A 14003-nucleotide genomic window follows, 5' to 3' on the forward strand; every position below is an offset into this window, starting at 1 on the left:
TTATCACGGGGAGGGTGGGTATGTACTAAAACCCGTTTCCACTGTCTTTATATAATGACATCCCATTTTGTATTCTATGGAATTGTAACAATGCTGACTGTATTTTGTTTATGCATTTTGCTGCTAGTAATGGCTTGTGTACTACATCATAGAGCCCGTTAGTTAAAATAAACATTTTACTCTATACAGTGACTCGGATTACTCTTATTGTGGACAAGTATGAGTGAGTGAGAGAAAGAGTTCTCTTGCTACCGTAATTCCTGAGAGAGTCAGGGGTGTTGTGTTCTGGGTTGTCTAATCATTGGTAGCTCCGCTATTGGTCGGAAAACGAATGAGCCACTATAGCTTGTTGTTTTTTGGGGATTTTGGGCACGAGGTGATTGGATGGGACACCACCATACACCGAGGTCCTGGTTTCCTGCACAGAGTTCTGTATATGTGCAGAATCCCTGCAAAATGGCGCCGCCAACGTTTGGTCTGGGTTTTTTCTGCAAGACGCTTGAGTAGTGCTTGTGCTTGTCCCCTCTCTTCTGTTTCCAGAGACAGTCGTGACGGTGTAATCTCCTATATTATATGCTTTTATAGGTTTTTCAAGATTGAAATTTAAAAGGTCTTTTTCTTTACCTGTTATACTCACTGTTGTGCTGCCGCACATGAGTTGTCTTTCTCTATTTGTTTTGGGTATGGCTCTACATGTAGTCCCTGACCCTGGAGTTGTGCTTATATACGTGGTTGAAGCAAATGCAGCTTATCCTTTCGAGGTGTTTTATTCTTGGGTCAGGTTTACGGCAGTTGACAGAACAGATAATCTGTTTCACGATTATTCTGCCACGGCCCTTCCTGTAGGCTATCACCCATACATGTCTCTTGAAGTTCCGCTCACAGCTTGGCAACACCAAATTTAGTTTAATGGCGCCCTTCCTCACCCCATACGCTGGTCAGTTTGAGTACCTTATCCATTGATGGGGCCACGTGGCCCATTGTGGCTGGCTATACTCCACACCTATGTTAGGCTAATACTGCTACACTTTTGGAGCTTTCAGCCTGATTCATCAAGCATAATTGCGTTCGCAAAGGGCCGGATTCTGAGAATCTGGCCCTTTGCAAGTGCAATTTTTGCTTTTGGGATTCATCATCCCAAAAGCAAAAGTCTCTATTTAAGAACTCGCAAATGTGCGAGGAATAGCATTTAAGGAATCTCTATTATAGATTCCTTAAATGCTATTCTTGAAACATTTAAAAATTGCGATTTCGCAATTTTGGGCCGCTATTTACCGCGAGGTCAAACCTCGTGGTAAATAGCGAAAACTTAGAAAAATGCTTTTAAAAGCATTTTTCTAAGTTGCATGTTACACACACACATGTCCTTTGGACATGTGTGTGTGTAACATCTGTGTAATTTAACATTTCAGGGGTGTTACAGGGTGTCCTTTGGACACCCCTGCACCCTTGAAATCGCAATATCATTTGCGATTAGCTAATTGCTAATCGCAAATAAGGAATGACTCTCCATGCATTCCTGTGGGCTTTTAGGCCCATAGGAATGAATGGGGAGTTATTCCTTATTTGCGATTAGCAATTAGATAATCGCAAATAAGGAATCAGTAGGACTCGCAAAAAATATTGCGAATCCTACATGGATCCCGTTTTGCGAGTCTGGAATAGCGATTCCTTATGAATCGCTATTTCAGGCTCGCAAAACTTCACATTGATGAATCAGGCTGATAATCAGCAAATCACTAAAGTTTGAGATGGCCACTATCAGCCTGATTCATCATTGGGACGTTTTGCGAGTCTGAAATAGCGATTCATAAGGAATCGCTATTCCAGACTCGCAAAACGGGATTCATGTAGGAATCGCAAAAAGATTTGCGATTCCTACACAATCCTTATTTGCGATTAGCAAATTGCTAATCGCAAATAAGGAATAACTCCCCATTCATTCCTATGGCCCAAAAGGCCCATAGGAATGAATTGGGAGTATTCCTTATTTGCGATTAGCAATTAGCTAATCGCAAATAAGATAGCGATTTAAAGGGTGCCAGGGGTGTCCAAAGGACACCCTATAGCACCCCTTAAATGCAAATTGAAACAGGTGTTGCGCACACACATGTCCAAAGGACATGTGTGTGTGCAACATGCAACTTAGAAAAATGCTTTTTAAGTTTTCGCTATTTACCACGAGGTTTGACCTCGCGGTAAATAGCGGGCAGAAATTGCGAATTCGCAATTTTTTAATGGATGATGAATTGCATTTAAGGAATCTCAAATAGAGATTCCTTAAATGTAATTCCTCGCAAAATTGCGACATCGCTATTACCGATTTTTGCATTTGGGATGATGAATCCCAAATGCAAAAATAGAGCTCGCAAAGGGCCAGATTCTCAGAATCTGGCCCTTTGCGAGACGATTTCGGCTTGATGAATCAGGCTGTTTGTGTTTTGCATGCATCGTTGATACGCATACATAGGGCTGTGTTCACTTTGTTTTGCGCAATTTCCAGGCGGTCCAGCCTGGGGCTGCAGCCCAGCAGGCGGGGCCTGGAGTGGTGAGCATCAGTTCCGTCATGAATAATTCTGTAATGGGCAAGCGTCCCCAAAATAAGGACGAGTTTCCTTATTGGCTTGCTAAAAAGTTTGAGCAGCTCGAGGCAATCTTTCCCAACACTACGCCTGTAGAAAAACACAGGATTTTGACAGTTAGCTTAACTAAAGATCTGGTTCCTGATTTAGCTGACTGTAATACTTGGGGTGAAGTGTTTGCAGCGGTGTATTCGGTGTGCTTCTGCACCCCTTCCATGACCGTACTCCACTCTGTGATTAAGCGTGTTCAGGATGAGCACGGAGCCGAAGCGGCTGTGCAATTGGGTATGCGACTGGTGGGAGTGTTCGACGTAGTGGCTGATATGATCCTTGCTAAGGTAAAGGGGGATGCCGTGAGCCCAGGGAGCAAAGGCAAAGCCAGTCTCCAGCGGGTGGCTTCATGCAAGCCACCACAGCTCCCAGAAAATGAAGGGGCCTGGGGAGCAAAGGCAAAGCAAGTCTCCCCGCAGGTGTCTCACCACATGGGCAGGTATGAAATGTTTTTAGAGAGGTACGCATTTTATGTCGGCCGACGGTATGGTAAAGGTCATACTTTTCGCCGGGGAGGGTAACAGTGATAAGGTAAGGGCCAAAGTAGGGTCATTTTTTTTCAATACAAGAAGATGCGGAGGTGGGGCAGGCGCTGCACACCTCGTGCACAGCAGGGACAGAAGACCTGATAGCAACAGGGGGTATGGAGCAGACATGGGTGGGCATGGCGAGGCCTCACAAACTTGCATCAGGTGGATTAGCAGCGTCTATTGTGGCTTGCGCTCCCCATAGGGGTAGGCGTAGAAGCAGAGGAACAAGTGTTAATAAAGAGAAGGCATTGCCGGGTAAAACGGAGGCAACGCCTACTCATGGGAGATAAAGCTTGCCAGATAGGTTACTGAAGGGAGTGTCAGGAATCAGCAGGTTAAGGTTTTGAATCCAGCAGCGGACGAAGGGGGATTACAGTCGATCACGTGTGAGGTGGAGAGCACTGACAGCATCCGGGGAGCACAAGAGGTGGGGGCTCTGCAGCATCAGGCGAAAGGCCTGCAAATGCGTCATGCATTGGGGGCTGCCAGGGGGCGTTCAATGAGAAGCTTACGGCCCGCAGTAGGCTGCTGAGGCAGAGCACAAGGGCATCCTGGGAATTGTAGTCTCGGCGTCCCAAAGTATGAAAAAGGCAGTCCGTTCTTACAGAATTGATGCCAGAAAACAAAATAAATGGCAGTCAATAGACACTGAGAGACAAATAAGAGGCAGTCTGAAGCACAGTGGGAGAAGCTGATGACAAGACAGAGCAAAGACTGATGGAAACCACAAGTAAAGTTAAATAAAAAGGAGCAGAGGGACTAGGGATGCCACAAGAAACACAGGTACACTGTACTTTTAATAGAGATCCATCCTCAGCGCCTTGAGACCCTCACGGGCGATTAGTGCGCTCTACAAATGATTGATTGGTTGATATGGGAACAAGAGAAGGCAGAAGAGAGCGTAGGGATAGTGTGCGCTGCTGTGGCTTAGGGGGTCCATGGTGAGGGGGGACCTTCAGATTGATGCACATTCCACAATGCCAAGGGGAGAGATTGATGGAAGGCTGGCGAAGTCAATCGAATTGTCAACTGGTCTGGATTATTGTCCTCAAGTAATGCAGGGAGTAATCGACAGCCTTTCCCACATCACAGGATCGTTTGAATACAAAGAAGCGCAAACAATGCATCGGACTGGAAAAGGTTTGATAGTGGCGTGGGTGATGGTGAGCGCCCAGGTACAAGTACATGGGGTGAAATGCATGGAGAGGATGAGTTGGTTTTGGATGATGGTGATGACAGTGGTGAATGGAAGGAGAGCTTGGAGGGTTATGGAGCAATGAAGCATGCAGTTTACTCATGGGTGGGAGGGAAGGATAAGACTGAAATAACAGACCAGGAAAGGTGGTAACTTTCAAAGGTCACAAGCAGACAAAGGAAGCATCGCAGAAGTTCAAATTGTAAAGGATGGAGTGCATCCGCAACTAGGGAGCACGAGGCAGACAAGTACGTCTTCAACAAGGTAATAGAAACTGGTGGTCAGTGAGGGACCTGGGCGATTCAAAGTTTGGAAGACAAATATGTAAATTTGTACGTGTGGTGGAAGGCATAACTGAAAAAGAAAGTGAAAAGGACAAAGCTAAGGGACTACAAATTTGGGAGTAAATGACCAAAGAAAAGGTGAAGCAGGGGGAAAAACATTGCGTGATAAAGAAAAAGAGAGTGAAATTATGGATGAAGAGAAGGAAGAAGAAAATAAAGATGGAGGGCAAGGCAAGGATGAGTTACATCATAAAGAGAAGTTAAAACACATGGTACTTGCGATGCCTTTAGGGTCCCATTTATCTGAGAAAATGAAAGGCCGTATTCAGATATATGAATATGTGGATATGTTTAAAATATTACCATAGAGACATCCAGTCTAGGAAACGATCCAAGGAGGAGTAGGAGCTGGCACGGTGTCCTAGAGTACCAATAAATATGGAAAATTGGGAATCAGCATTTTTAATACCTGCCAGCCTTTACTGTGAGAAGCGTACAGATAGGGCAGTGGTGTTCTTTAAATATATGGATATAATCAGGAAATCACTGATGCATTTTGGGGGATATTCTTGGTTGTGATCTGATGAGGGGTTCAGGTCTAGGCTCAGCTTGAAACTAGATAAGCCATGGGGGCTGTGGGCTCGGAATTATGGTTACAATGGATGTCATCTACACATCCTCCAGCAACGACTCACACAGCAAGTGGCCTCCCAGTCACATACCGGCCCTTTAAATCTCGCCCGTACACCCAGGGGCAGCGGGGGGTATGCTAGAGATCAAGGAATAATTTCCGGGGCATCCTAGGGTTTCAGCAGAGGTTTTTGCCCCAGACGGTTTTGCAGGTTCAAGCATGAATGTGAGAGTAGACGTCCAATTGCACAATGTTTCTCAATGGTTAACACAGGAGAACAATGGAGGCCACTCAGAGGTGGAGGATATCAGGCCCAACCTACGCCAAAGGGCTCCTACACCTGTTAAAGTTGACAGATTAACTGAAATATTGAGGGCATACTCAGACTGGGAGCCTGCGGGTAAACCCGATGGGTTTTAAGGAGGGTTTCAGACCAGGTTATCAAGGTCCTAGAGGGCAACGGTAGGCACATAATTTACAATCTGTAAATGTAATGAAACACGTTGCGGCAACAAAACTTGAAAAAGAGGTAGATGAAAGGAGGGTAGTGGGTCCATTTTATGAATGTCCTATGTAAGGACTGATAGTTTCTACTGTAGGCATAGTTCCAAAGAAACGTACAGGGGATTTCAGACTGATTCATCTTGGCCTGAAGGGGTGTCAGTTAATGATTTTATTTCAACTGAATACAGTAGAGCGATGCATGCATCTGTTGGTGACGGACTGGAGCTGGGCAGGAAGGATGAAGCGGGGGCCGAGCTGGCAAAATGTGACATCAAATCGGCATTTAGACTTTTTCCAGTACATCCAAATGATTTACACTTTTTAGGCATGCAATTTGAAGGGTCAATTTATGTGGACAGAGTTCCACCTTTGGGCTGTGTGATATCTTGTTCAATATTCAAGACATTAAGTACCAGTCTGCAGTGGGATTTTTTACAAAGAAGTGTGCACAAAGGTGGTTCACACTATCTGGATTACTTTCTGTTCATTGGTACAGCTGTAGCTCTTCTATTAGGGAGGAGAAGCATCGACCCACTAAATAAAATGCTGCTGAGTCGAAAAATAAAACTGATAAAGTTAATTTATTACCATTTTATTTTTCACTACTGCCGAGTCCAGCGTCAGGGATGGGGGGGGCAATTGATGCTGAGTGGCAGCAGCAGGGAAGAGAGGTGGGCACTTGGGTTTAGAGTGTGCATGGCACTTTGCCAGGCTGTCTTGCAACAGCCAGTCAGACATGCACACGTTAAAACCTCTCCAACGCGAGCAGTCTCAGAGAGCTGGGTAGAGCAGGCACAGGCCCCAAGGGAGCATCGAGCCAGCACGCTCAAACCAATTCTAGCACTCCTCTCATGCCGATTAACCTTATAAGCATCATGAGAGCAGCATCTGGAGTGGTTATGGATGTTGGCCCTCAAACCAAGTGGTCTCCGTACGACCCTGTCCCGATCCAATGGACAAGTTTAATCAAACTGTTTGTTCTGCAGTGGTAGTAGTCGGTAAGAGCATCTTGTGGTGATGCGAGTGCTCTTACCCAAATGCGCCACTACTGCAAGAAAAATATCCCTACCTTCCAACAAGAGCATAGGAAAGTAAGCCATGGGCCATTACCATGACTCATATGCAGCATTTCATGTAGTGCCACTCATGAGTTGTATATACTATTAATGAATGGAGGGCACTCCCCCACCGCCCGCTTCAAGGCAAGAGCCAGAGCTTGGGATCCCCATGCACTTTTCAAAGGTCAGTCATCCACAAGAGAGACGTTATACTTCCCCAGCCCCCTTCCTTCCATCTCCCCGCTCAGAGAGCACTGAGACATTTCCAGTCCACTGTTCAGCTCGGCTGCGGTGAAGGGAGAGCCACACAGTGGGCACTACCATGCCTGTTAGGCTCTGAAAGCAAGGATCATCCCCTAGAGTGTAAGGAGCAGCTCACAAGTGTGGTTCTCCCCTAGAGTGTAACAAGCACAGCACATCGACACTTCGTCCACAGCCGCATCAAATAAAAGGCCTCTGGGCACAGGCGCCCGTGCGGCTTGCGCAGTACTCTCCTAGGTATGGAAGCATGGAATCTCCTCTATGAGGTAACGTTTAGAGATGTATATAAGACAGGATCATACCCTGGGGTTTAGGAAGCCGTCAGACATATCAAGCGAGATCACCCTGCCCCAAAAAGCACATTCCAACCAACAAACTGATGGCGTCCCAAAGGGCTGAGGAACACTGAGGAGAAGAGGTCAGGAAGAGGCGCGCCAGTGGGTATGTCCGTATTTTATTTTTTATGTTATGACCCACTGACACCCAGGCACTGTGAGAAACTCACACTGCCTTCAGCCTCAACTGCTGAGCCCTCGGTCATGGTCACTTATAAATGCTGTTTATAACAAACCATAACTGAGAGCTTTGGCATTCACCTTAAGGCATTCACAATGCCTGTCAGTCGGTCAAAATGACTTATTTGATTGCCAGCCACCAGGAAGGATACAGAAGAGTGTAATAGAGCGTTACAACATTTTGAAGATATGACATTGGCGTTCGGAGTACCTTTTGCTCCAGAGAAAATGGGAGGCCCAAAAACAGTGCTGACGTTTTTGGGCACTGAGCCAGGCACACAGCCACTGGTGGCAAGGCTGCACATAGCAAAGTTGCAGAAATGCAGGATTTTCTGGTTGAAGTAATTGACTCGAGAGTGGGCTTGAGACAGGTACAGAACCCTTTGGGTTTCCTAAATTTTGCATGTAGAGTAGTAAGATGTGGCAGAACATGTTGTAGGAGACTATGCATAGGAATGTCAGGGGTACATTTACCACACAATAGAGCCAAGATTTTCATGTCAGCAAGAGCTGATTTGTGCCTTTAAAGTTTAAAGGACAGTTTGGGAAGTTTTATTGGGGTGTCTATGTTTGTCCTGGATGACAACACAATTTGGCAATTGGGCTTTTTTTCGGAGTCATCAGGCCTTTTTCTGGGATGGAAGATGGAGTGCTAAGAAATGGCCGGAATATTGGATGAGATAAGGCAGAAGCCTTGCCTTTTTTGAGGTCTTCCCTTTAATAGTAGCTCTAGTTAAGCGGGTAAAGAATTATCAAATAGATCAGTGATGTTTAATGTAGACAACATGACGGTTGTAGAATTGGTGAACAAACAGAAATCAGTGTATTGAGGTTGTTGGGAAAATTCATGCTAATGTGTTTAGAGCTCAACATTGTGTTTCGGGCAAAGGATGTACCAGGTGTGAACAATAAAATGGCGGATGCTTTATCTCATTCACAGTGGACCCCCACCTTCAAACGTAAAAAACACGGTGTCCTCAGATTTTCCTTCCTGGCCCCTCACTTCTGGAACTCTCTTCCTATCGGACTGAGATCAGCAACTTCTTACACCCAATTTAGAACATTTCTCAAGACCTTTCTCTTCTCTCAGGCATATGAGTAAAGCTTCTGTCATCATACCTCTGACGCCCTCCCGCGCTCAGCACCATGAAACCGCTTGGTGTAAGTGCGCTCTACAAATATTTTTTACATTACATTACATTACAAAGGATTTTGAAGGCTGGCACCAGGAGCAGAAGACAAGAAGACACAATTACCACACAACCGTTGGGCGTTGGCGGAATAAGAGCCAGTGAAATGGTGGAAAAGTAATAGCTGAATCCACAAGGGGGACTTATCAGCAAACATAGCACAAGTTTAGGTTTTGTGTTTTAGAGGAGCAGGTACTGGATAATGTTGAGCAAGAGTCACTGAAAAAGGGTTTAATTTTTTCTGCAGCTAATAGACAAGCGTTCATCTCCGTCTATAAAAAAGTGGGAATCTAGTTGGTCTGTCATTTTATGCAAAGTGTACTGGGACTATGATCCGGTGGATGGAGTTTGTAAGGATATTGAGTGGTTGGGGCAGGAAGTGCAGAACAACCACTATACTAAAAGAACCAGTATCGTCTGGACTGTATATCAGATATTGTACCGGATTGCTATTATAAATTCTTTGAAGTTACTGTCTTTAGATTATGCATGTTGTGGATGTTTTATGGCATTTAATTGGTTGTCAGTGATGAGAATGGCTGTGTCCAAACCTGGTGTAAAACCAGGCAGGTATGGGCCGCGTTCATTCAGAACTAGAGTGGTCTGAGAAGCAGCTGACCTAGGGTGGAACTGAGGACAGATAAGATGGATAGTGAGATGGAGATCAAAATGCTGTGAGAGAGATGTAAGGAAATAGAATTTAAATGTTTAAATACTAGTTAGCCAATTTTATGGTTATATGCTGTATTTTCTTACTTACTACAGGTTGTGTGAACAGCCCCATGAGAACTTAAGACGGCAGCATGGATAGTTGGACATTCGTTTGTGAGTTGGGCAGCTATATATGCAGATGAGCCGATCTACAGAAGAAGTCTTGGACTACTACCAAGTAGCAAACACAAGGTGATATAGTGGAGAAGAAGTGGTATGCGTTGGGGCAGTTTATTGCCTTTCTTAGCGGACCTAGTTTCGGAAAGAGGTTCCCCTGATACGTTGTTAATGCATTTGGGAGAGAATGATTTGGTCAAGCTGTCAGGTTTGACGCTGCTAAAACCAACAAGCAGGATCTACAACTATTGAGGAGAAATTGTACAGGGACTTGTTTGATTTGGACTGAATCTGTGCCAAGAAGACAATGGAGAGGAGAAATAAAACAAGCAGCGATTGACAAAGCAAGGAGGAAATTGAACAGAGCTATGAGAGTTTTTTGTGTATCCGTTGATATTAAGGTTTTAGCGCATGGTTCCATAGAGGACTTGTTTTTGATGAATGTGCTCATCTGTCACGGTTTGGTTATGCTAACTACATGATGGAAATTAGAGATTTAGTGGGAGAATTGTGGAATGATAAAGTTTGGTGCAACCGTGTTTATAAGTAGGCACTTGGTGCAAAGGATTTTGAGGGGGAGAGGGAAAGTCAAGCACCCGCTGGGGTTTTCCTGGATGGCGATAGTTTGGGGGGGATGGAGTGTCAGGTAAAAATCAATCGATCAAGTGACTGACTGCCCCAATTACTAAGCTCAAGTTGCAAATAGAGATAGAAGCACCACCAAATAAATAGGGTTAAGTAGAGCCAAGCAAAGATTCTGACTTGGCACAAAGAGTGCATGCCAGATGTAAGCCTGGAAAACATCATTTTGTATGTAAATCGTGCAACATACATAATGTAAAAATATGTTACAATCTTCAAAATTCATAAAAGTGTACTTTATTCAAATCCACACAAAAGTGTTGCACCTTAGTAGATCAAAATATATCACTGTGCAGACAAACATTTGTTAAAAGTTAGTTTTTACACGTGCTTAGAAACTTGGATGGCTCGGACCCCCAACGACAATGTCATTAGTGAATGAAGAGGAATGTCTGTAGTCATGTAAACCCTAAACGTGACACTGTACCAGATTCTTATTATAGAGCAAACCAAATTATAGTTGTTAAATGAAACCTAAGAGGTGCTCGCACAGTGCACATACTGCACTCAAGTATTTAAAACATCACTCTCTCCTTCCTCCAACCGACCCAGGGTCCCCGTACCAAACTACAGTTCCAACAATGCATTTCGTTAAGCCCCTGGGATGCAGTCCTGTATTAATTGTTCGTAAACACATGTAAGATGAATGTCAAATCAATTAGGGTCATGTAAGTGCCAGCGATAAAGTGTCACTCAACGTGTCATGAAAATGTCACACATAAGCACATCTCAAAACGTGCCTACACCATCCACAGCTCTCCTCCTGAGGGAAGGGGGGGGATGCAGCTCCTACACCAGCCTCAGCTCTGCTCCTGGGGTGGGGGGGCTACAGCTCCTACACCAGCCTCAGCTCTGCTCGGGGGGGGGGGGGGCTGCAGCTCCTACACCAGCCTCAGCTCTGCTCGGGGGGGGGGCTGCAGCTCCTACACCAGCCTCAGCTCTGCTCCGGGGGGGTGAGGGGGCTGCAGCTCCTACACCAGCCTCAGCTCTGCTCCTGGGGGGGGGGAAGGGTGAGGGGGCTGCAGCTCCTACACCAGCCTCAGCTCTGCTCCTGGGGGGGGGGGGGTGAGGGGGCTGCAGCTCCTACACCAGCCTCAGCTCTGCTCCTGGGGGGGGGGGGGGGTGAGGGGGCTGCAGCTCCTACACCAGCCTCAGCTCTGCTCCTGGGGGGGGGGGGTGAGGGGGCTGCAGCTCCTACACCAGCCTCAGCTCTGCTCCTGGGGGGGGGGGGTCAGGGGGCTGCAGCTCCTACACCAGCCTCAGCTCTGCTCCTGGGGGGGGGGGGGGGGGTGAGGGGGCTGCAGCTCCTACTCCAGCCTCAGCTCTGCTCCTGGGGGGGGGTGAGGGGGCTGCAGCTCCTACACCAGCCTCAGCTCTGCTCCTGGGGGTGGGGGGTGAGGGGCTGCAGCTCCTACACCAGCCTCAGCTCTGCTCCTGGGGGGGGGGTGAGGGGGCTGCAGCTCCTACACCAGCCTCAGCTCTGCTCCTGGGGGGGGGGGTCAGGGGGCTGCAGCTCCTACACCAGCCTCAGCTCTGCTCCTGGGGGGGGGGGTGAGGGGGCTGCAGCTCCTACTCCAGCCTCAGCTCTGCTCCTGGGGGGAGGTGAGGGGGCTGCAGCTCCTACACCAGCCTCAGCTCTGCTCCGGGGGGGGGGGGTGAGGGGGCTGCAGCTCCTACACCAGCCTCAGCTCTGCTCCTGGGGGGGGGTGAGGGGGCTGCAGCTCCTACACCAGCCTCAGCTCTGCTCCTGGGGGAGGTGGGGGGGCTGCAGCTCCTACACCAGCCTCAGCTCTGCTCCTGGGGGGGTGAGGGGGCTGCAGCTCCTACACCAGCCTCAGCTCTGCTCCGGGGGGGGGTGAGGGGGCTGCAGCTCCTACACCAGCCTCAGCTCTGCTCCGGGGGGGGGGGGGGGGGCTGCAGCTCCTACACCAGCCTCAGCTCTGCTCCTGGGGGGGGGGGGCTGCAGCTCCTACACCAGCCTCTGCTCTGCTCCTGGGGGGGATGGGTGAGGGGGCTGCAGCTCCTACACCAGCCTCTGCTCTGCTCCTGGGGGGGATGGGTGAGGGGGCTGCAGCTCCTACACCAGCCTCCGCTCTGCTCCTGGGGGGGGGGGGGCTGCAGCTCCTACACCAGCCTCAGCTCTGCTCCTGGGGGGGGGGGGGGGGCTGCAGCTCCTACTCCAGCCTCAGCTCTGCTCCTGGGGGGGGGGTGAGGGGGCTGCAGCTCCTACACCAGCCTCAGCTCTGCTCCTGGGGGTGGGGGGTGAGGGGCTGCAGCTCCTACACCAGCCTCAGCTCTGCTCCTGGGGGGGGGGTGAGGGGGCTGCAGCTCCTACACCAGCCTCAGCTCTGCTCCTGGGGGGGGGGGTCAGGGGGCTGCAGCTCCTACACCAGCCTCAGCTCTGCTCCTGGGGGGGGGGTGAGGGGGCTGCAGCTCCTACTCCAGCCTCAGCTCTGCTCCTGGGGGGAGGTGAGGGGGCTGCAGCTCCTACACCAGCCTCAGCTCTGCTCCGGGGGGGGGGGGGGGGGGTGAGGGGGCTGCAGCTCCTACACCAGCCTCAGCTCTGCTCCTGGGGGGGGGTGAGGGGGCTGCAGCTCCTACACCAGCCTCAGCTCTGCTCCTGGGGGAGGTGGGGGGGCTGCAGCTCCTACACCAGCCTCAGCTCTGCTCCTGGGGGGGTGAGGGGGCTGCAGCTCCTACACCAGCCTCAGCTCTGCTCCGGGGGGGGTGAGGGGGCTGCAGCTCCTACACCAGCCTCAGCTCTGCTCCGGGGGGGGGGGGGGGGGCTGCAGCTCCTACACCAGCCTCAGCTCTGCTCCTGGGGGGGGGGGGGGCTGCAGCTCCTACACCAGCCTCTGCTCTGCTCCTGGGGGGGATGGGTGAGGGGGCTGCAGCTCCTACACCAGCCTCTGCTCTGCTCCTGGGGGGGATGGGTGAGGGGGCTGCAGCTCCTACACCAGCCTCCGCTCTGCTCCTGGGGGGGGGGGGGGCTGCAGCTCCTACACCAGCCTCAGCTCTGCTCCTGGGGGGGGGGGGGGGGGGCTGCAGCTCCTACACCAGCCTCAGCTCTGCTCCTGGGGGGGGGGGGGCTGCAGCTCCTACACCAGCCTCAGCTCTGCTTCACTGAGACAGAAGAACGGGAAGAGCCTGTCAGTAAAGGGGGCCTGGGGGTAAGTGTATAAATACTCCATGGAATTAGCATTGAACAGGGACAGCAGCCCACCCTCGTAGTCAAGATACACCCCCAGCTTCTTGGGCATCCGGCTAGGGTACAGACGGGTCTGAGGGGAGTTGAGAGCCCAGTACTGACCACTCTTCTCCATCCCTATAGCCCAGATTCCCCCCTCAGGTGACCCTGTAATCCCCCCCTTTCTGTCGACAGACTCTGATGCGACCCCAACAGCCCATTCTCCCCCCTCCTGCAGCAGCAGCTTCGCCTCCCAGTAGTGTCTGCCTGAGGTGAACCCCTCGCTCCCCAGCACACAGGGATGAGAGGTGAATCTCTTGGTGGAGTCCGTCGGAGGCTTTTCTCTCTCTGCCCATTTCACACGTCTCCCCCTCTTAGACAGGAGGAGCCCAGGATGCGCTGTTTCTGGATCCAAAGTCACAATCACTGTAGGGAAGAGATTCATAATTAGTGATTTAAGGGATACAGCTGCTATTTTAAGTTTATTTTTCATGACAATGAGGCAAACCTGTCTGCAAGCTGCATACTGTACTCACACATGCCAA

The 14003-nt window shown here is 49.5% G+C and overlaps 1 protein-coding gene across 3 annotated transcripts in view; it reads right to left on the bottom strand.

Moving 5' to 3' along the window:
- Positions 1 to 13332: 13332 nt before the first annotated feature.
- LOC144828380 (zinc finger protein RFP-like) overlaps positions 13333 to 14003 on the bottom strand; it is a 341356-nt gene continuing 340685 nt past the window's right edge. For all 3 annotated transcript variants that reach the window (XM_078686492.1, XM_078686494.1, XM_078686493.1), the window contains one exon: positions 13333 to 13884. In XM_078686492.1, coding sequence (XP_078542618.1) covers positions 13370 to 13884 — 515 coding nt within the window. In that variant the 3' untranslated portion in view covers positions 13333 to 13369. The remainder of the gene's footprint in view (positions 13885 to 14003) is intronic.

The sequence above is a fragment of the Lissotriton helveticus genome, chromosome 4_1, assembly GCF_964261635.1.
Source record: "Lissotriton helveticus chromosome 4_1, aLisHel1.1, whole genome shotgun sequence".
NCBI lineage: Eukaryota > Metazoa > Chordata > Amphibia > Caudata > Salamandridae > Lissotriton > Lissotriton helveticus.